This window comes from Alligator mississippiensis, chromosome 1, assembly GCF_030867095.1.
Source record: "Alligator mississippiensis isolate rAllMis1 chromosome 1, rAllMis1, whole genome shotgun sequence".
NCBI classification, from domain to species: domain Eukaryota; kingdom Metazoa; phylum Chordata; order Crocodylia; family Alligatoridae; genus Alligator; species Alligator mississippiensis.
Window position 1 is genome coordinate 85,542,197 of NC_081824.1, and position 21,968 is coordinate 85,564,164.

General features: G+C 51.7%; 1 protein-coding gene across 1 annotated transcript; it reads left to right on the forward strand.

Moving 5' to 3' along the window:
• The first annotated feature begins 11,742 nt into the window (after positions 1-11,742).
• Positions 11,743-20,680, forward strand: PRDM13 (PR/SET domain 13). The gene is made up of 4 exons (XM_059732326.1): positions 11,743-11,912; positions 13,798-13,929; positions 14,017-14,137; positions 17,837-20,680. Exons 1-4 carry the CDS (start codon positions 11,772-11,774, stop codon positions 19,129-19,131), a joined length of 1,689 nt encoding a protein of 562 aa, XP_059588309.1. The 5' UTR covers positions 11,743-11,771; the 3' UTR covers positions 19,132-20,680.
• Positions 20,681-21,968: the final 1,288 nt, after the last annotated feature.

Consider the following 21,968-nt stretch of genomic DNA (forward strand, 5'->3'; position numbering starts at 1 on the left):
TAATTTTTATTAGACTACCTGTCTAGTTGGGATAGAGTTAGATAAGCTTTCGACTGCGAGACATTCTCCTTTAGGTCTGACCAGAACAAGCCAGAGATTGTCCTGAAACATAGCTTGGCTTGTTCTGGTCAGACCTGAAGAAGAATGTATGGCATTGGAAAGCTTATCTGACTATCTCAACTATACAGCGGGTTCAATAAAAGATATCACACTAAGAAACCCTTGCCTCTCACAGGACATTTCGGCTGTCTGCACCCTCCTACAATTTTATGCCGGGATCAGAATCAGAAACAGACTCGCAACTCTACCAAGCACTACTCTTGTCGGAGCGTAGACTACTATTAAAGAATCGGTGAAAATATTCCCATCGTAGTCTGTAGGCATGGGAATCATCCCAAAATAACTAGTAGGTGCTAAATCATCCCAAATTAACTGGTAAATCAGGTGCTACAACAGCTATCCTAGCAATAGTTGAATACTGAAACAGTACTCTGAAGGAGTTCAAATTGGGAATATTCTTCTTTACAGTTCATCGCAAAGGGTCAAGCAGATATCTAAAGTCCAATGCTGTCGGTCAGCTCAATGGCTCTAATATTAAGCTATATGTTAGCGTTTCATAATCTATCTTGCAATATATTATTAAAAATACTTCAAGAGAGATAGGCATGTTCACAAATATTTGTTCATCAGTTTGTGAAACCCGAAGGAAATTTACATTTGAATTACGTTTCGGCATAATCTATGGATTATATATATTGATTTACACCGACATTATGCGTCTTTTCCTGTACATATTTAGCATTGAACTTGAGCCACTGAAGCCAGCAGAAAAGCTCCCACTGCTCTTCTCGGTGGGTTTTGGATCAGGCTCGTTGTCCGCATTTGTTGCTGTTTTGCCAGCTAGCAACAAATCTTTAATGTCTGGCAGAGACACTGTTTTATAAAGCACGGTTTAGAGAGCCCCCTGCGCCCTCCTACTGTTCCTTCCCTCTCGCGAAGTCGGTGGGAATTTTACCTAAGGAAGGAGAATATATCTCACACACGGGTATATACCTATGTGTGTATATGTACACACACACAATTTTACTGAAGGAGGGAGTATCTAACATGTATGTATGTATGTATGTATGTATGTATCACACGTGTGAGAGAGTATATATATGTATATGTGCGTGTATCCCTTCTCACAAGTAAAATATACGTATGTATAATGGATGTATATATCCCATGTATAATGTAAGTATGCACACACACGACATACACTCAGATATTGCTTGCGCATGCATTCACATCTCTGTCTCTGTGTCGAAGCACTCAGTCAAGCAGTTGGGGTTCAATTTCTGCAGTAACTCCTTTCGTGTACTCGAGCTGTGCCCCTCCCTGAGTCCTATCTGTAACATCACACTCAGGGCTTTTCCACGAGGAGGTTCTCAGATCTCAGTCCTCACCTTGTGCCTGGCAACTACCGTGCGTAGTTGCATGAAGCGCGACTCGGAACATCCCAGGGACCAGGTGGCTTTGGAAGACCTGGTGTGGGGGGCCTGTTTATTTCTACAGCTCAGCTGTATGATCTACGCTGTTCGTTCCCTTCCCCGAGGTGTATTTATTAGTAGCAACCTTCCCCTACTTGTCCCCAGTTTCCTCTGCTATAATCTCCACAGGTCCCTTTGCATGTTGGGTTCCTCGTTTTGTGCCTTCGTCACTGCTCCTCTTTTAGGGTCATCCTCCTGTTGGATCATAGCCCAGTCTAAGGATGGCGCCTGAGGATAGTGGACAGAGAAGAAAAGAGAAAGCAAGATACGGCCCCTTTGGGACAGCAAGAGAGGGAAAGAGAGAGGTCCGAAAGGTCAGAAAAGAGCCAGGAAAGTGTGGTGAAAATGCTATTAAAGGTAGCAGGGTCAGCCAAGGCTGAGAGTGGAGGAGAGGCCTTGAAATGTAGCCGAGGAAGATTCTCTGGGAACCAAAAGGAAGGAAAGAAGAAGGAGGATGGAGTGGACAGAGATGTGTTCAAGGGAGCAAGGGGGGAAAGCACGCGGATGAGGCAAGGTGGGAAAGAGGACGAGGACCTAGGACTAAGGAGCAGAGGGGACTCAAGAACTGATCTGGAGACTTCAGGCAGAAGACAGGTTGAAGGCCTGTGAAAGGAATGGCATACAGACAGCTAACGGTCAATCAATTGGTCAATCAACTAAACAAAATCCTTTCAGCTATAAGTATCCCAGGCGATGTCCTGGGACTAACGTTTACTGTGGCCAAAGTCAAGGGCTCTTCATAGGTAAGGGCGCATGTTCATCTGTTCTGGTGCATTTTTCCTAATGTCTTCATTTACATATGGTGTAAGTATGAAGTGCAAAGAGATCCTGAGTTCAGCCACCCCCACTGAATGTTATAACTATGCTTAACAGGAAGGAATAAAAGGACGCGTCTATCCCATGCAAAACCCTCAATTCTGCGTTTTAGTCTAATGTAGATTGAAGATACCGAGTTAATTGAGCTGGCAGGTAGCTTTTATAATCAGCATACTGGTTCGTACTGGTTCATCAAAGGTCAAATGTAATATACACACTTCAGACTGGGTCCACATCCCTGACAGAAAGAAGCATAATAGGAAAATGCATGTGGGTTTTGGTGCTTCTGTTTCTTTCTTTTTTTTTTTTTTTCAATATGAAAACTTTCTTCCCACAATCTCGGCAATATCTGATATTATGGTGCACATCAGGATGTAACTCCATGGCCTGTTCATTATTTATTGTATGCATCTCTAAGGATCTCTTTCTCTTAGGACTTGGCTAGTTGCAGATTTCAAACAGGAGCTTTGGACATGAATTGGGACAATCTCCACATTCCCTGAACAGCATTGGACATGAATTAGGACAAACTTCACAATCCCTGAACAATATCCAGGGATGTCCTCCGGAAATGGCAAAGGTTTAGATTTTAAGTCTCATCTCAAAGACCCTTCCTACCCTGCTGAAAGAAAAGTGTGAGGAAAAATGGTCAAGCTTGGAACTTGTGAAGAAAGGGGTCCACGTGCTTTCCTACTAGTGTTATAGTAGACACTGCCCTGGGTGGACAATTCTGACCCTTGACTTTAAAGATATGTATTATATCTATATAGATATAAAGATAGATCTATCTATCTATCTATCTATCTATCTATCTATCTATCTATCTATCTATCTATCTATCTATCTATCTATCTATTTGTGCACATATATATCTTTAAAGTCAAGGCTCAGAATTGTCCACCAAGGGCAATACCTACTATGACATGATGCACACATGCGCGCACACACACGTGTGTGTGCGTATGTGTGCGCGCGCGCATGCCTGGTGTAGATCATGATTTCACATTCTTTTCCAACTAAATGGACAAAAGTACCATCTGACTGCAGAAATCCAGGGGCGGTAGCGGAGGGAGGCGGGGGCGGAATTTGACCTTGCAGCCTATCACTTGGTTGCAGAATTCCTGGTGCTGTTTCCCACTGAATGTGGGCAAGGATAGGAAACGGGATTCTTCAGCACTCGCGAACTTTAATCACACAAAGGGCCATGCTAAGAGGTCCGTGATTACCAGGCAGTCGCTGAGAGGTGCGCACTAATCTGGGTGAAATGTATATGGTTCGATCGGCAAACATTCAGCGCAATAGGCAGCAGAACAAACGGGGACATGGAAAAAAAAACAACATTGTATTGCAATGACGGGCAACTGGAGAGACTGGGAAAGAACCAGTGGGTCACCAAGTGTCGAACAGAGCGCTAGGGGGGAAGGGAGACTACAACGCAGTTTTGCAGAGGGGCGCCTCTCCCCTCTGACTGGACTTGCAGGGGGAGGGGTATTATCTTTCTATGATGACCGATCTCCGTGTTCAAAATGTAGCAGCAATAAAAAGGCACGGTTCTTTGGATATATAGTTATACCAACACAGCTACCACAACCTATACCCCTGCAGCAATAACATGCTTCTTTTTCACCAACAGGGAAACACCTTCGGCCTAAAGATACAACCAAGATCCCAAGGAGTGACCTTCTGACTGCAGGGTGATTCCCACGCGAGTCAGATGAGTCCTGGCTGGGCGGCCACCTGCTTGGATCTGGCTGTCATGTCGCACAGCACCCACCCACAAGCAGAGCTATCAGCGGTGGATCCCTTTCACTTTTACAGGTATTGGGCAGCTAGAGAAACATACAGAGGGCTGGATGGATCCCAGTTCTCTTCTCAGTTGCAATATCTGTCCATGTTATCTAGTGCATGGTATTAGTGGTGCTGGTGGTGGATCTTGAACTGCATAGTCATTGCAGTGACTATATGACTCCACTGTCATCACCCACGCCCACGTAGCCACATTTCAGGACCTCAACAACAACTGCTGTTAAGTTCTCTTAGGCTCTGACCTCAGATCACGGGGGAAAGGGTCAGCTTCCTCAGGACAAGCGAGTTTCTGAGCGGCGCAGGACACAGTGAACAGGCAGGTCACGACAAGCCAGGGGTGGGCTCTGCGGCCCCTTCGGATAGAGCGGAGTTCAGGGGGGAAACACAAGCACAGAGAAAAAAAATAAAAGTAGCCCACTGGTATCCCTTGGTATTTAGGCTGCTTCTGAGGCTACAGCCTATTTCTCACCCACCTCCAGCCATTGCCTGGTACCCCATTCTGGGCTGCGACTGCAGGACCTGGGCTAATTTCTCTCTCTCCAGTTCACGAGCTGGGGCATATGGATCAATCCCAGCCATCTGTAATATTGTTCCCGCTCCCTTATTCTCTCCGTGCGGTACGAGTGCTGGGGACAAGTTGCCATTAAGATCGCAGGTGCCCAGAGCATAGGCGATCTAGCTGTATATGCCGTAGACACGGCGGGATCTGGGAAGCTATTTTCTTAGATCGCAAGTTCGGGGCCGCTGTATCCACACAGCGCCTGTGCTGGCTGCTTTGCAATGTACGGAGCAAGTACAATTGAAATATATATATATGTTTCTTTCCCAAGGCAGGTATTCCCCTCCCACCCCTCGTCTAAAACTCACAGCCTCTCTGCTGGGGTGGGTCATCTTAACCCCATGGAGCTACACCTGCTAACCCTGAACTCTATGGCAAAGCTCCCTTGAGTGGGTGCATCTACACCTTTATTAACACGTTTTAGTTAATGCACATTATATCTAGTACGTCCTTTATACACATACCTTTGCCTGTTCCGACTAGCTGGAAATCAAGTCTGCAGAGCACACAAGCCAAGGTGCCTGTCTCTGCATCCCATTCATTTATATAAGCAGCGAAATGCGCATCAGCACACAGAAAATGGCTGCCGTGCCATACCATACCATTTTCTCAGCATTGACAAACATTTCGCAGTTTATACAAATGCATGCACTGCAGTGCCAGGCCCTTGTAAAAGCACCTGGTGCTGTGGCCCATGCATGTGTACAAATGCCCTCCATTGTGAGGTACTAGGAAAATACGGATTAGCCTTTCTTAATGCTCTTTAACTAAAGAGCATGTTTTTAAAGTGACACTTACTGTGCATTAGCATATTTTAATGCACATAAATAGCACTTTTTAGTGATGCTGTAATGCACATTAAAATAGGGTAATCGGCATTAAAGCGCATGTGTAGGCCTGCTGGTGGCCGTAGATCAAAGTCACAGGGATTGACCAAGAGGATTCATGGAGGGTTGGGAGCAGCAGCAAGCTGGAAATTGTGCTATTCCAGGGCCTGAAAGACAGGAGCCAGACAAGAGCTCTGCTGTCCTCTCCACTCGGAGGGGCGGAGGAAGGGGGCCTTTCTGCCTAGCTGTAGCCATTTCTTTGGTGCCCTTGGTCTGTCCTCCCCGGGCTGCAGAAGGTGTCCTGGCGACAGCGTCTGTGCAGCTATTTCCAATGGCCTGCCCTGCCTTATTCATTGATCCGGTTTACCCCCTCGCAGAGGCCCGAGGTTTTCCAGACTTACTGATTTTGCTCTTGCAGGAAACCTCTAGGCAACGGGGATAGCGGGGGAGTGACAACCTCCTTGTCACTCCTGCCACCGCCTCTGTCCCGGAGACAGCGGGGGAGTGAGAGGAGCGGGTTCCCCGGGCGCCTTCCCCTCCCACTATGCACTAACCCGGGGCAGCAGCCCAAGGACCCGCTGGCTGGTGTTTGGCCACGAAATGATGAGGCCGTGTGGTGCATGTAGCAGGGCCTTTCCCCTCCCTCTGCGGCCGGAGCCTCTGCCCTCTGCCTCCAGCCTCAGTCCCAGGCCATCCTGAGGAGCCGATCCGGACTCATGTCCCTCCGCCCGGACTCGGCAATAGTGACCTGCTCACATAACCATCAAGGACCCTTGATGCAGGAGCCACTGGCAGGCCTCCCATGGGTTTGCATGGCCTTTGAATCGCACCCCCCCCCGCCCCCCAACCCAAGCCCCTATCCTTGTCCCCCGCTTGCCAAGGCAGGGCTACTTGTCACTCAAGCGAAAAATCCACTTGATTCAAAGCCAGGCCTCCACCCGCGGACGCACTCCCCTTGTATGCGACTTACAAAGCCGCCCTCCCCACTGCCTTCAGTTTATTTCTATTTACTTTCCCGGGAAGATCCTCCAGGTCTTCTTGGGTTTTTTTTTGTTTTGTTTTGTTTTTTTTAAAGCTGATTTTCTGCTAGGCTTTGGCTTGCGGGCACCGGAGCTGGGGATGCCTGTATCATCCCTAGGATGCACGCAGCAGCGTTTGTGCAGGTTGGGAAAAAAGAGATCAAAGTGTTTCCCCCCCTACCCCCAGCCAGAAGTGCTGCCTCTGTCTGTCCGCGAGCCGGTGCAAGGGTCCTGGTCGCCACCCCAGCAGGGTCCAGGGATGTCTCCTCAGCTTTCTTTCTAATCATCTTTTCTCAGGAGCTGTCACGAACATTGGCTGCGCCGGCAGTCCCACAGAGAGGCATTAGCCCGGTCATTTTCTGTGTCTCTTTTATTTCCTCAGTTTCTCCCTGAAATCTTTATAAATCTCCTTTCGAGGGAGAGGGACCAAGCGGGTGGAAGTCTGACTACAATGAGACCTGAGAATTTCTGTCACTCGCTGCATATGGTCCTAAGTGCTTTAATCCCAATTAGGGGCGGCTGACACCCGGTCCTATTCATCCCAATCAGCTCTTGAATACATTTGCCTAGAAATGAACTTCACAAATAGACTCTCTCCTAAATGTGCCCAACAGCAAGGAAAATCGAATTGAGGCAGGGGCTCATTCTAAGGCGATCGCGGGAGAAAAGGTATGAATTTATAAGGTACACCGAAACATTGCAATTCAGCAACAAGTTTACTGACTTTTATTTGCATCATGTCAACCGAAAGAACCGAGAGATGCGCTGGGGGCTGGAGGGGAGGCGGAGAGGGGGGAGGAAGGAATCCGGTTAAAAGGCAACTTTAGACAGACTTTGAATACTTTATGTGGCAAATTTCGCTTCCAGTTGAAGCCGGGTTAAAGCACAAAAAGGCAAACAAAAATTAAAATAAAAACCCAACCCTCTGGGACCATAACACTGGAATGTTTACGTAGCACTAAAATGTATTTGAATCCGATCTGGGAGGAAGCCTGCAATTAAAGAATAAGAATCCCAAATTGAGATCATGTCATCTGCTGGGGTTCCCATAGAACCGTAATTACTATTCAAAAGCTGCTTTAATATCCCACCCGCATCTAGTCTGCACCGCACAGCTGGTTAGGAGGTTTCAACCCCGGTTGTCGCGTTCCGCCAATGGTCCTCGCTGGATTGCCAGCGTTTATTATTAATATTGCGTAGCAAGTGCTGGAGTCATGAAACCCAGAAAGAAATACGGTAGATCCGGACAAATTATGAAACAAAACTGTGTATTGATTTTCTAGAGCAAATGAAAAAAAAGTGTGATTTAAGAAGACATTTCTGGTCCCTGTTAAAATTGTGTTTTGCCCTGTGATGTGAAAAAGTGCTCGAGTGTGACGCAGATCGCCGAGCTCTACAGTCAGCGGGTGGAATGTGACGTAATAAGTCTGTGGCTAAATGCCTCCCCCCCCCCCCCGGTACAGTCTTGAAATGTAACATTACATGCCATCATCTGCAATGGGAAACCCGGCTGCAAGGTACCGGGGAAAAAGAGGTCAGATCGGGAACTGGCTGCTTCATTTTCCTGCGAGAATATCGACTACTGAATGAACTTGCAGCATTTTGTTAAAGCATCCTCTGTGTTTCTCTCCGACATAATGAAGCTGGCCCTGTATACAGGCATTCATGCTGGTTTGAATGTAATGTTGAACCTTCTCTGTGCTGGAGCGGTTTGATGGTTTGAATGGAGCTCCCTGGTGGGACATTGCTCTCTGCAACTGTGCCTCTTTGGACGACTGTTGTTCCTTAACATTCATGCCTCATTATGGGGCAACCTGTTAAATCAAAAAGAGCACTGTGCCAAAGTGTTACTCAGGGGCATTGGCAGTTCAGCGGTGGGCATTAAATAAGAGCTGCCGAGGAAAATATCTTTCATCAAATCTCTGGGCAAAAGTTATTTCACTTTAATGGTGCTTCTCGCAGCCCGGTTTAAGTCTATAAAAGCGATAGTGGAATGTTTTGATTGAGCCTAAACATTGTCTTTGAATAAAGCTGAAACCATGTAATTAATGTGTCTTTTTAATAAGGGACAATACAGTCGTTCAAGCTATTTAATTTCATTTAATTTTCCATCCCATTTGCTCCAAAGGCTGCTTTTACTTTTAACACCCGGCCTTTCATGCTGCATCTTGCTCCAGTGGGCACATTAGATCGGTTTCACCCTTCCTTTTTAGGGAAGGAAAAATAAAAGAAAATGTGGTTCCTTTCCTCTTTTGTGGACAATTTATTTCACTTGGGGAACTTCAACTTTGAGCCACAGGACAGAATAAAAATTGGAGAACTGGTGTGAATGCTTCCAGAGCAGGGCTTTTCTTTTCTTAGTGGATGGGAACCAGCCACAATTGGCTATATTAATAAATAACTTTCCTCACAGTCGGCCTTTACATGGTCCTATTGATAAAATTGTTCGCGTGTCGTTCACGCTTTTTGACTCATTAAGGAGGGGACTGAGCGGCTTCCCAAATGGAGCAGTAGGATACCTTGGTGCCTTAAAAGCCCTCTCCCTACCTCTGCAGCGCTGGCAATTTAAACTGGGTGTCATCCTAAAGTCGCCAGGCCAGAGGTTACAGGGACATGTTCATGGCTTAAATTTATTGCCCTCGACTTCTTGTTTATCCTTTCCTCCTATTCATGCTGGTGATCAAAGGGGTCATCTTCAGTTCCACCCCCCCCTCCTCCCGTCCCTGCTGCAGTCCAGGCTACTGTGGCTAAGAAGGAGAAAACAAATCATCTTCCCCGTCCCCGCCTTGAAGATGCCCCCCAGCACTGCCAGCCCGAAGTCGGGAGGACCAGGATCCTCCCTGACTCCAGGCCAGGGGCTCATGTTGCTTCCTTTCCCGTCTGGTGTGCGAGTAAAAGTCCCTTTTCTCCGTGCTCAGCATCCATTCAGCCCCTGGCCCACACCTCGGGGCCAGGGGCGGTGGGGGTCGGTCTCCTTACCCCTCTTCTACTCAGTTCTGTCTTAGGCCAGTTTTCTAAATTAGCTGATCCCACAGGGCCTGATTCTGCTCTTCCGCGGCATCCAGGATCCACCCCTTTAGCCAGGATCTCCAGATAGAAACTATCCCGGGCCAAAGGCGCTTGGCTCCGGGTCCAGGCGTGCTGCCGCCCCCCCCCGTGCAGCTTTGTTAGAAGGGGACTGCGGCAAGTGCGGGAATGTCCCTGGATACACAACTGCACCCGCACGTCCCATGGCAGGTTGAAACAGCCCCCATAGACGGCTGCGGGCGGCTTTGATCACTGCCCGGGCAGACGTGCGGTCCCAGCCAGCACCCAGCCCCGTGCTGTTGTCTCTTGTCCCCGCACAGACTTATTTAGCCAGAGCAGATTGAGCGACCTGATTTTACTTTGACTCTGGTTTCTCTGGCACTTTTACCCGCTCTCCGTTCCCTGTCGGGATGTGCCACTGCCGGGAAGGGCGAGTGTTTCACGCCTGCTCCGAAATACGAGCTTGAACATTTCAATTCTCTTCCGATCGACGGCAACCTGCTAGGAGAGAAAATGCGGAGGCGATCCCCTGCGTAGCAGCCAGTCCATGATCTATCGCTTATCGTGAGATGCAGCGAAGGACGAACAAGTGTTGCTGCTAAGAGTTTGCTTTTCTAGTACTTCGGATTTCATTCTTGATCAGGTCTCGAAAATAAAATAAAATAAGGAAAGCAGCGGCGGGTGGAAACCCCCCCCCCCCCAAGTGTATTAAGGAGGTAGGTGATGGCACGAAAGCAAGAAATGTTCAGCCGCCTCCTATTCAAGATCAGCATCCCAGGCAGGAGGCAGAAAAACCCTACGTAAAAGGGAGAGGGGTAAAAACACGATTTGGAGCTCCTTTTAGCTAACACGTGTGCATCCCGATTTCTGTGCCAGACCTCCAAATACCCATGGAAATTCCACTTCCAAAGACTTGTCCTCCCTTCCCTGCCACAACTCGAGCTGCTCTTATGAGCCGCACGCCCTTCTTGAGAACTGGGCTGTACCCCAGTGCTTCGTGTTTGGCTCATTAAATCGCTATTATCACTCTTCAGAGAAAATACAGGTCGTTTTGGAAAAGCAGAACAGTTTCCATGAGACGCACGGGGTTATTTGTATTTTTTTTTACATCCCCATTTTTAAAAGTAGCACCCGCAAAGGGCAATTTTGCACATGGGGCAGGGAGGTGGAGAAGGACTAGGCACCAGGGGTCTCGTAAGATCTGCCGTAACCTCTAGGATATTGCCGTGTCTGTTAACGTGTGGAGCCACCTCCTGAATTTCCCTACTAACACGAATAAAACCATTCCCATCGCATTGGCGGATGCAAGGCTTGGTGCCTTCAAGGAGCAACAATGGTTCATATTTCGTGTCATTCATCCATGAAGAAAGTAAAAGTTAGGGATCAAAGCTGAGCTAAATAGATGACTGGCCTGAAACCAATCGACTCACATGGTAACACGGCCTTTTTTTTAAGTGTAGGTATTTTCTGGTGTTTTCCCATCAAGTACCTGCCCAATTTCTGTATGGCACACGCCAGGAATCAATAGAAGTTAACAAGTCCTCAAAACATTCCCCATCTCTTTGTTTAATCTCCTTTACAATAAAGCCAAGGGAAGAGAATTAAAAATCTTTGAAGTATATTAAACCTCAAAAGAATCAGCCAAGTAGACTTAAAATAGTCACTTATTTTCCAAAACTGGTTTGTCGAGGAACAATAAAAGGAAGCAAAATTTATGGAGAAATTATACAGTGGATTTGTCACTTAAAATATCGTAACTGTCTCGGGGACAATACCCCATGCTGAGGATTAATGGTCCCTCCAGACCTTTGATTCACCAGCGCCTTTTCTTTGCCCTTGACAAATTGGATTTTTAGGAATGGGAAGGTCGCCTGGACCATTGTTCGCTAGCCATTCAAAGTGCTTGATTATGCAGGAGGGCTAGGGAACGGCTCCATGTGACCCTCTCGGAGGGAGCTGTGCAGCTGCTGGGAGAGCGAGACTCTCTCACCAAACTCTGCGCCCTGGAGCACCAGCGTGCCAAGGGGTACCCCTCCTGTTCCCATTGAAAAGCCGGCGTGCACACACCGTCGCGTCACTCTGCGGGCGGAGATACGCCTGTGTTCATCCCTCTCTCTGCCTGTCTCTGTCACTCCAGCCCTGTTAAGTAGTTTGGGTTCCTGATCGCTTATACCCAGAGGCAGCAATGCAAACCAGCCGGGCTCCGGCCATCAGCGTCAATGCAGAAAGCTGCATCCCGGCCGGACTGCGCCTCGGTCCTGTGCCGGGCGTCTTCAAACTGGGCAAGTACCTGTCAGACCGCAGGGAACCAGGACCCAAAAAAAAGGTATTTTCTTTGGGCTCTCCTGCACCGCTGGACCTGGCTTGATCAGGGGGATCCGTGCTCTGGAGAAGAGGCTGCCTTCTTCTCCCTTCGTCCTGCCTGTAGAGCCAGCCCAGATTAAACCCAGGGAAGAACGGGAAGCTTTTAGACAGTGTCCCGAGACTGCTTCCTCCGCCTTGGAGCTTGACGGCATTGGCTGGAGCCTCAAGCCAGCCCTCCTGGCCGGCTCCCTGCGCGGCCGGCTGCGGAGACCAGTGGACGTGCCTGCCCCTGAGCTCCCCGTTGAGCCCAGGCGAGAAGAGGGGATGGGAGCCGAGCATCTCCCGCAGCCTGGCTGGAAGCTGCTCGCCTCTGGCTCTAGGTGGCAGGGAGTCGCGGCAGGTCGCAGGTTTGCGGGGCGCTGCTCCTCGCCCCCCTCGGGGCTCGCTGCCATTGCCAGCGCCCCTGTGCTCCGAGACGCCTGCTCTTTCTCTGCATGTAGCCGCGCCGGGACGTGGCCCCGCTGCCGGTCCCCCCCGGGTGTGAGGGCTGCAAGCCGCGGAGCCGCGCGGGCAACGTCAGCCCAAGCCATGGTGGACGTGACGGCTGCTGCATCCCCCTGGTTTTTAATCGCCCGGCGCCCGGCTTTGGGTTTTACAAGCATCTTTTTTTTGTTCCCCCCTGGGCTGTGTCGGGCCCCTGCCCTCCTTCCCCAGAACCCCTTGGGTTTCCGGCTGCCGGGCAGGGCCAGATCCGTGGGGGCAGGGGGCGCTGGCCGGCAGGACTCGGGGGTCAGGGAGCTGCACCCATTTCCCAGGCCCCGGCCCGACCCGGCTGGGTGACCCCGCGGCCGGGCAGGAGCCGCCGGCGGCGGGCGCGTGTTGAGCCTTGCGCGGGTGCGGGGCGGAGGCCGCTCTGCCAGGCCCCCGGTGCGGAGCTGGCTCATGCGTCCCGCTCGGCTCTTGAATGCCCTTTAATTGCTTTTAAACGCTCTGCCAGGCCCCTCAAATTTATCTCTCATCTGGCTCCGTTGGTTGCTCTCTGCAGACGGCTTTGTTCCCCTGACTTTTATTGCACGGTCGTTGAGCGAGCGGGCACTTCATTTCCCCTTTGTGCGGCGGAGCAGATTATGAAGGATGGGACCACAGAGGCTTCAGGGCCAAGCAAAGATCCCTCCCCCGACACTCCCTCCTCTCCCCCCCTCCTTCCTTCCCCCCTTTCCCCGCGGCTCTCCGCGGCTCTGGGCACCAAAGGACGATGAGTCCGGCTGAGGCCTTGGCCCGGTCCCTCTCACCTGCGCACTCCCAACCTGCCTGGATGCGTTGCTTGGCCAGCAGAGCCTGGAGAGGATCCTGCAGCCTTGCTCAGCCCTGGGGAGATACCCCCGGAGCAAAGGGCTCTGCCTGGCTGTAAGATCCAGACCGCAGGGTGAGGAAGAGGGCAGTGGCGGCCTTAGGGTTGTTGGGGCCCTGGGCGAGAGAGTCATTTGGGGCCCCTTAGAGGTTTAATTTTGATCACCTATGTATCGCAGAACTTTAAAAACAGTCTTTGGGGAACTTGGATAAACAGTCGAGTGTTAAAATGCAAATAGAGCCACTTCCTTGCAAAAGCTTCCCCCCATTGTTGCAAAATTTTGGGCCCCCCTAAAGTGTGGGCAGTCGCCCGGTTTGCCCTCCCCTAAGGCCGCTACTGACGGAAGGCACACTCTGGTTCTGCCCACCTAACTGCCACCCTCTCTCCCTCCTGGCTCAGACTGTCGCTGCTGTCGTCAGACAGTCGTCCAGCCCCACTGGATGTCCGTGGCTGAGCAGAGGGCGCCGGGGTGGGCAGCGAGGAGGGGGGCCAGGTTCTCTGTTGTGTGGCTGCGCCGCCCGGGCTGGCACTGACTGCGGCTGCCCCTGTGTTCTAGGTGCGGATGGTGAGAGGGGAGTTAGTGGATGAAGCCGGCAGCTCCGCTCTGGAGTGGATAGGGTTAATCCGGGCTGCCAGGAGCTCCCAAGAGCAGACACTGGAAGCTATTGCGGATCTGCCAGGAGGACAGGTATCTCCCTCCGTCCCGGGCGGGTGCTGAGCGGTGTGGCCGGGCACAGGCTCAGCCAGCTCAGGGCGCTTTCTCTTCTTTACACAGATCTTCTACCGCGCGCTGCGAGACTTGCAGCCGGGGGAGGAGCTGACCGTCTGGTACTCCAGCTCCTTGGCGCAGTGGTTCGACATCCCCATCACCGCCACCCCGACACACGACGAGAAAGGTACCTGGGCAGTGCCTACGGCGGGAGGCTCCCCGGGCCCTTCCTGGCAGAGCTTTGTCCCGACCCCAGGGGCTCTTTCCTACCCCCCACACATGGACCAGGAGCAGCGTCTGTGTGATGAGCAGGGATCCTAGTTTTCTCTGATAAAGAAACAAATCCCCAATATTTTGGATTAGAAAAGGAACCCCAAATCCACATTTTCCGATGATTAAAAGGAAACAATACTATATATCAATATCTATAGATATATTAGTGATGTTTCCTTTTAATCACAGATAATGTGATTACATCTATTTCTATATCTATAGATATAGATGTAATCACATTATCTGTGATTAAAAGGAAACACCACTAATAGATCTATATCTATATCTCTAGATATATATATATTCGTAGTCTTTCCTTTTAATCACAGATAATGTGGATTTTGTGTTACTTTTTTAATAAAAAAGTATTGGGGATTTTTTTTATCAGAGAAAACCAGGATCTCTAGTGATGAGAAACCCTAGCCCCTGCGGGGGCAGCCCCTTTAGATAGCCCTCCCCACCCAGGACACGGGGATTGGGACCCCTGCTCCAACCCCGCCTCCAGCTGCTTCTGCTGGCTCTGAACACGTGTAAACGTCAGTGGGACTATGTCCCGTAGGGCTCACGGAGCAGGATCTTATGATTCCGATAGGGGAGGGAAAAAAAAATACCCCAGCTGGAAAGGCCTTGGCTTAAGACAACGATTCCACCTGCACCCACAGCCGCCGACCTCAGAGCACTCCAGCCACAGCCTCAGACTTCATTTCCATGTGTTAAATTAGGGACGATGCCCAGCTCCTCTTTAGTGGTTTGCAACGGGGAATGGCCGGCGTACACCGACCCAAATGCTGTCCTAGCGAGGTTATATTCACAGTGGCTTTAGAAATGAGTGCCCAGCCTTGGACAGCCCGTTTGATGTGGCTATTTATTTGAAGCTGGGCTTGCGATCGAGACATATCCTAGAGGCTTTAACGTCAGGGGATCTTTCCAAATGTGAGGTAGGGCCACAATGCCGCTTCGTGTCTGTCGTGTGCTCAGACTCTGGTAGCTAGCGGGTCTGGGGGCCGTGGCTTCAGGATTGCCTTCACACGGCCATCCAAGCCAGGGCTGGGTCGTAGCGAGGATGTCACGCCGATCTCTGCGGGGACATGGCAGGCATCAGACTGACTGGTTTTGCAGATCGATTTTGCCCAGGATTTTCTCGGTGGCTCTGCTGGTGCCTGTACTCAGAGCTGCTCAGAAAGGTTATACCGGGCAGATTAGTTTATGCTAAGCGACCGATCCCAGAACAAACGTATTCCAAGGCAGCGCTCCAGGGTTACATCCATCCTCCGGATGCCGCACTCACTCACCACCCAGCATAATATATCCCAATGAAGTCCTGAGGCATAAGGGCCCCATCCTGCCTGGTGCTGAGCAGCTCCTGGCAGTTAGTCAGCCCCAGATGGGAAAGAGCACTTGTAAAGGAATTCAGGATCAGGCTTGTCCCCGAAGTTAAGAGGAACCATTACAGTAATGAGGAGCACCTTAAGTTTATGCCACTCGCACACCTAGGAAGAGAGAGTGAAGTTCCCTTGTGTATTGACAGGTTCTGGGCCAGTTTTTTTTCGCAGCTCTTGAGACCCAAAGAGGATTCTGACCCGAGGAGGCTAGTAGCATTTGACCAGTTGTAACAAAAAATAATGCATTGGTGAGAAGCCTCTGTCGTACCCAAATACATTAAAGGATGAAATGTTGGGACGTCTCTAGCTGTCACCTTCATTTTCACTTGTGGGGAGGGGTCAGTCCTCCAGTAAGAGAAAGACAGCGGAATCTGACCCGCTGTGAGACATTCACTTAGCATGTTCTATAATAATAATAATAATAGCAACAACTATTATTATTATTATTATTCAAAAGTGACTATAGAATATCAGCAGCAAACTTTTTCAGAAGACAAGCTATTTCTCCAACGCCAGAGCTGCACTTTCAAAGGCATCGGTGCAATATCAGAATAGAAGAAATAGAGCAAAATGTGTTAAGTGACTAGTTCTGAGGCTAGCATCCAACGTAGGAAGACATTTCTCCTTAGCTGTTTGTTGAAGAGCCTGCTTCATTACAGACGATCTAGTTCTAGGCTTGACATTATAAGCAAGGCTCATTTTAACAGAGTAGGGTCGGAAATAATGAGCTTGCCGTAGTGATGGTCAGTTTAAATTGCAGTATGTTTGCATTAGGCAGGAGGTTTAGGTGGTATTTCAGCTACTCCGAAAAGAGCACGTAGCTTCTGTGGAAAGAGCCACGAGGCAGAGGCTTCTGTTAGGGTTGGTAGAGCATAGAGCTGCGAGCTTGTCAGTAATTAAAGCTAATTCACCTGTATCTCAATGCAGGCTAATAGGATTACTGCAATGGTTCGGTCTCACGCTGCAGCTGAACAATTAGGGCCATGGCTGGCACACTCCTGCCTCTCTCTCTCTCTCTCTTCAGCTCAGACCAGCAGAGCGAAAAAGCACACACAACCTCCGCTTTTAAATTCCAGCATGGATCTATAAAGACCACCTACTTCAAGGAGAGCTAGAGCGAGTTCTGCATGACAGAAACCACATAATGCTAAACATCATTCACTGCGCGCTGGAGTGTTGCAGGGAGGAGAGGGGCTGGCGCGGGGAGACTTTTATTTTATCCCGAAGGATGCTGAATGAAAGCATGCATGAATGAATGAATGAATGGACACCGGTTGATTCCTGCACCAAATGCCATTTTAAAAGCCTGCTTAGTGGGCTAACTCAATCAGCGAGAAGCCAGCCACTTATCCCACCCTGTTACACTCTCTTCTCTCTTTGGCTTGAGGTTACATTTCTTCGGGGAGGGGGTTGAACCCTATGTCTAAAACAGCTCCTCTTGCCCTTGCTGATTTAGCCTAGGGGCGTTTGCCCCCACGTCACACCTGCTACTGCCTGCTCGGACCCAGCCCAGAGCTTTAATACGATCGTAGCCACCTCAAAACTATCTGCAAGTATTTCACTTGCTCCTGTCCTCCGATCCGCCTTTGTTTTAGCGGATTGAGGCGAGCATTCATGCTGGCCGATGCTCTGCAGCTCGCCTTGCCGAGCCGATGCATTTTAATCTCCGCACACGTGGAGCTGTGCGATGAAGAAAGAGCCCGTTAGGACCCCCCCCCGTTTCCTGCAGGGAGCCTATTTCAGAGCTGATCAAACAGGCCGGGGCGTTTAAGTTATTCCTCACGAGGGGATTCCTCCCCAACCCCTCGCACTTTAAAGGAGCATGAAGTCATAACACAAACATGGGCCATTTCGGTTTGTTCCGCTTCAGGGAAGCCTAAATGTTTCGGGCCGGGGAGGGGGGGCACCCGGGGCATTGTCCTTTGAAAAGGAGCCATTGCATATGGCCCCTACGCATAGGAAGATTGTCTGGCCGGGTAATGAGGAGCTCATGATCATTAGACCGGCCTTTGTTCGGCCGAGCCGGCTCCCTGACATACGCCACCGGGGCTGCGAGCGCCAACAGATGGGCCCGCGACAGCCGACTCGAGGCCCCAGCTGCTGTCCCGTCCCCAGCCCAGTGCCACCACCTCCGGGGCCCGGCCCGGCCCGGCTCGGCTCCGGGGCGCGAGGGGAGGGCAGAGGGGGGCCGGAGCGGGCCCGGCGCTGACGGCGCGCGCGTGTCTCCGCAGGCGAGGAGCGCTACATCTGCTGGTACTGCTGGCGGACCTTCAAGTACCCCAACAGCCTGAAGGCGCACGTCCGCTTCCACTGCGTGGTGCCCGCCGGCCGGGCCTTCCTGCCCGCCGAGCCCGCCTACAAGCTGGCCGCGGGAGGCAGCAGCAGCGCTCAGCCCGCGCCGCCGCCGCCGCCGCCACCCGCGCCCCTCAAGGCGGGGCCGCTGCGGCGGGCGGCGGCCAAGGAGGAGCAGGAGCGGGCGCTGGACATGAGCCTGGGCGCGGGCCGGGGCCCCGGAGCCTTCCTGGGGCTGGCGGGGCCCGGCCTGGCCTTCCACCCGGGCGCCCGCTCCGCCTTCCGCCCGGCCGGGCTGGCCAAGACACAGGCCGACGAGCCCCGAGGGGCGGCGGGCAAGGCGCTGAAGGCGCTGCGGGGGCTGCCGCTGCTGCCCGCGGCCGACGAGGGCTCCGCCTTCAAGCACGTGGAGCGCGGGCCGGGGCCCGGGCGCTACCCGGCGGTGCCCGGCGGGCTGGCGCTGGAGCGCTTCCCGCTGCCGCCGCTGGACGGGCTCAAGCCGTACCCCGGCGAGTGCGGCCTGCCGCTCGTGCCCTTCACCGTGTACGGCGGGGAGCTGCTCTACAGCGCGCCCTACTACCCGCTCAAGCTGCACCTGGGCGGCCTGCTCAAGTACCCGGACTCCGTGCCCTACTTCGGCGGGCCGGCGGCGGCCGCGGGGCTGCACCCGGCCGAGCTGGGCTCCCTGGCCAGCATCGACCGCGAGATCGCCATGCACACGCAGCAGCTGTCCGAGCTGGCGGCCGACAAGAGCCGCGCGCGGCTGGACGGGCTGCAGGCGGCGGCGGGCGGCGGCGGCGGCGGCGCGGCGGGCGGCAAGGCCAAGACGGGCCACCTCTGCCTCTACTGCGGCAAGCTGTACTCGCGCAAGTACGGCCTCAAGATCCACATGCGGACTCACACGGGCTACAAGCCGCTCAAGTGCAAGGTCTGCCTGCGCCCCTTCGGCGACCCCAGCAACCTCAACAAGCACATCCGCCTGCACGCCGAGGGCAACACGCCCTACCGCTGCGAGTACTGCGGCAAGGTGCTGGTGCGGCGCCGGGACCTGGAGCGGCACGTCAAGTCCCGGCACCCGGGCCAGGGCCTGGGCAAGGCGGCCGAGGACAGGGGTGAGGCGGGCTACCCGCGCCAGGAGCCCGACCAAAAGACTGATAACGAGAGCGACGTGGACGTCTGCTTCACCGACGACCCCAGCGACCAGGAGAGCGGCAGCAGGAACCCCGATCAGTGACTGGGGGCGGGTGCTGTGTGCCTGGGGCGGCCAGGGACGCGGGGGTCGGTGCGGGCGCGGAGGTCAGAGATGGGGCGATCGCTCCGGACGGGGGGAGCAGGGACGGGGGGATCACTCTTCCTGGGGTGAGCAGGGACGCAGGGATCAGTGTGCAGAAGTGACCAGGAACGGGGAACTCGCTGTGTGTGGGGTGCTCAGGAATGGGGTGTGATCAGTGTGCGTGGGGTGATCAGGGACTGAGGGATCAGTGTGTGGGGGATGATCAGGGACGGGGGCATCACTATGTGGGGTGACCAGGAGCGGGGGATCACAGTGTGTGTGGGGTGATCAGGAATGGGGTGATCAGGGACGCAGGGATCAGTGTGTGTGGGGTGATCAGGGACGGGGGGAATCACTTTTTTTGGGGTGATCAGTGACGGAGGGATCAGTGTGCGTGGAGCGATCAGGAATGGGGTGATCACTGTGTGCGGGAGGCGATCAGGGATGGATGATTAGTGTGTGTGCAGTGATCAACGGGCGGGGAGGGGGGGGCGGGAGAGCGATGTGGCTTCCCTGCTCCAGTTCTGCCTAGGCAGAGGCTGCTGTATTTAAAAGGAAGGGTGGGGAGTGTCTTGCAACAAACCCACCGCCCAGAGGCAGTGGAGAGAAGTGCGCGCTTGCTTCTATCCACCGCTCTCCCTGGATGGAGCAGGCGTCCGGGCTCGGAGCTGGCAGCACGACTCCAGGCGGGGCAAGCTCCGGTGGTATTGGAGTGGCCACCTCCCTCCCTCCCCCTTTCTCTCTCTCTCTCTCTCTCTCTTTTAATATCGTTACCTTTGTGTGGAGGAGATCGTGCCTTTTGGAAACACTTCTTTTCTATGTCATTTCTTTTTGTTCCCGTCGCTCGTGACTTGCCTTCAGACCTCTCGGTATGAACAACGGCCCTGGTGCTGCAGACGTGCAATGGCTTCGGGCCGCCCCGGGGCGAGGCACAGGACCCCCGCCCAGCACCGCGCGGCCTGGGGCAGGCACCCCCCGTTTGATCCAGTGGCAATTATTTATAAGAGGTTCCTATCTGAGCCACACGTGTAAGATAACTGTGGAGAGCATGGATCTCAAAACAAGCACGCGCTGTATCATTTTAAAGAGAACGCACTCTTTGTTCGGTAGACTACAACTATGGTGTATGTTTGTTTTATAATGAATGATGTACAGTGGGTACAGTACTTTGGTCTTGGTTCCAGTTTGTCATGCCATTAAAAAAAAAAAAAGAAAATAAAAGTTACTGACAAACTACTGCTTGTTTAGTTGGTCACTCAAGTGTCTTCAATACCTTCTCTTTTTGCTTTGAACCCCTTCTAATCGCCTCGGAGTCAGGCCCTTAATCATCTTCAGTGGGTTTTGGCTCAGGGCCTAAACTGATTTGGCCTCAAAATATTTTACCGCTAACAAGTATTTGGATGATTAAACCAGAATAAATATCATCTCTATTTTGTGCCCCCACATTTTCTTTAATTCGTTTGTGTGTGTGTGTATTTGTTTAAATACAAGGCCAAGTGTAGAAAAAACCCATCGGTACAAGGTGTATATTTAAAACTCTCAGGTGCTCGGTTAAGATTTGCAAACGCTGCTGTTTATAATCACCGCTGGTTTGACATTTCAGCAGAGAAAAGAGCCGATTTCAGACGGCCTGAAACAAAATTGGCTACAAATGAAACTGCAGAGAAATAATGACACTTCCTATGTCCCAAGGAAGACGCACTCCTGGGGGGGGGGGGAAGAGCAGTTTATTAACCCTTTAGTTCTGCTGGTGACTGGCTCCCATTGAAAGCAACACCCACCGATCTTTGTGCTATGTTGACACGCAGGCAGATGGGAAAGAAGGGGCAACTCCTGTCCCGCTGGGGCCTGACCCTAACATTTTATTTTAGGGGAATGATTTTTTTTCCCCGACCCATCTGGATAGGGAGGAGTGAGGGTTCTCGCTCCTGCCTACCCAGATGGGTCGGAAAAATTGGGATCTACAAGAGGATCTACAAGAGGAATGTAATGTAAGTAAACAGGCCAACTTAATCTCACCGGATTTTTAAATAAATTAAGCGTTAGCACCCAAAGAAAATAACTGGATCCCTAGCCTATGCAATACACATGTCGGTACTGAGCTGATGCCCTTGTGTACTTAATTCAACTCTGTAACAGGAATAGGAAACAAAATGACACTATCCAGAATTGAATTCTTTCAAAGGAAATTTAATCTTAAATTTCAGTTAAGTACTTCAAAAGTACCAAAAGCAACCAGGACTCGCGGTACAGGTGATATCGTTTATTAGATCAACTAGATGTTTGCAAAAAAAATTCTTATTTTTGCAAATAATTTTTTTTTCTTGCAAACATCTAGTTGGTCTAATAAAAGATATCACCGCTACCAAAAGTCCTGATTGCTTTCGCCTCTACACCAATACGGCTACAACCTGGATACCTCAAAGTGCCAGGGAATGTAGGGTGCCGGGCATTTCTCATCATGAGGGATATTGTTTCACATGCAATGTTTCAAATCACTGCGGTTCTGGTATGGGATTTTTATCCTGCTCCCATGGGAGTAAAGGGGAAAGATCTGTCCCCTGGATTTAGAGGATCCCGATGTTCTTCCCAGTGATTTTTGCCATTAACCTCATTGGGAGCAGCGGGACCTGGGTTTAAATCGGACGCTTGCTGCGGCTGGGGGGAAGTCCAATCACATCTGTGTAGCACTGCACGGGGAGCCCGGCGTGCACTGCAAGGAGCGGGGCAGCACATCTTCCACCCACGGATTGTTTGTGGGCAATTGAGGGAAAAAGGAGCTCCCGGGGTCTAGAGCA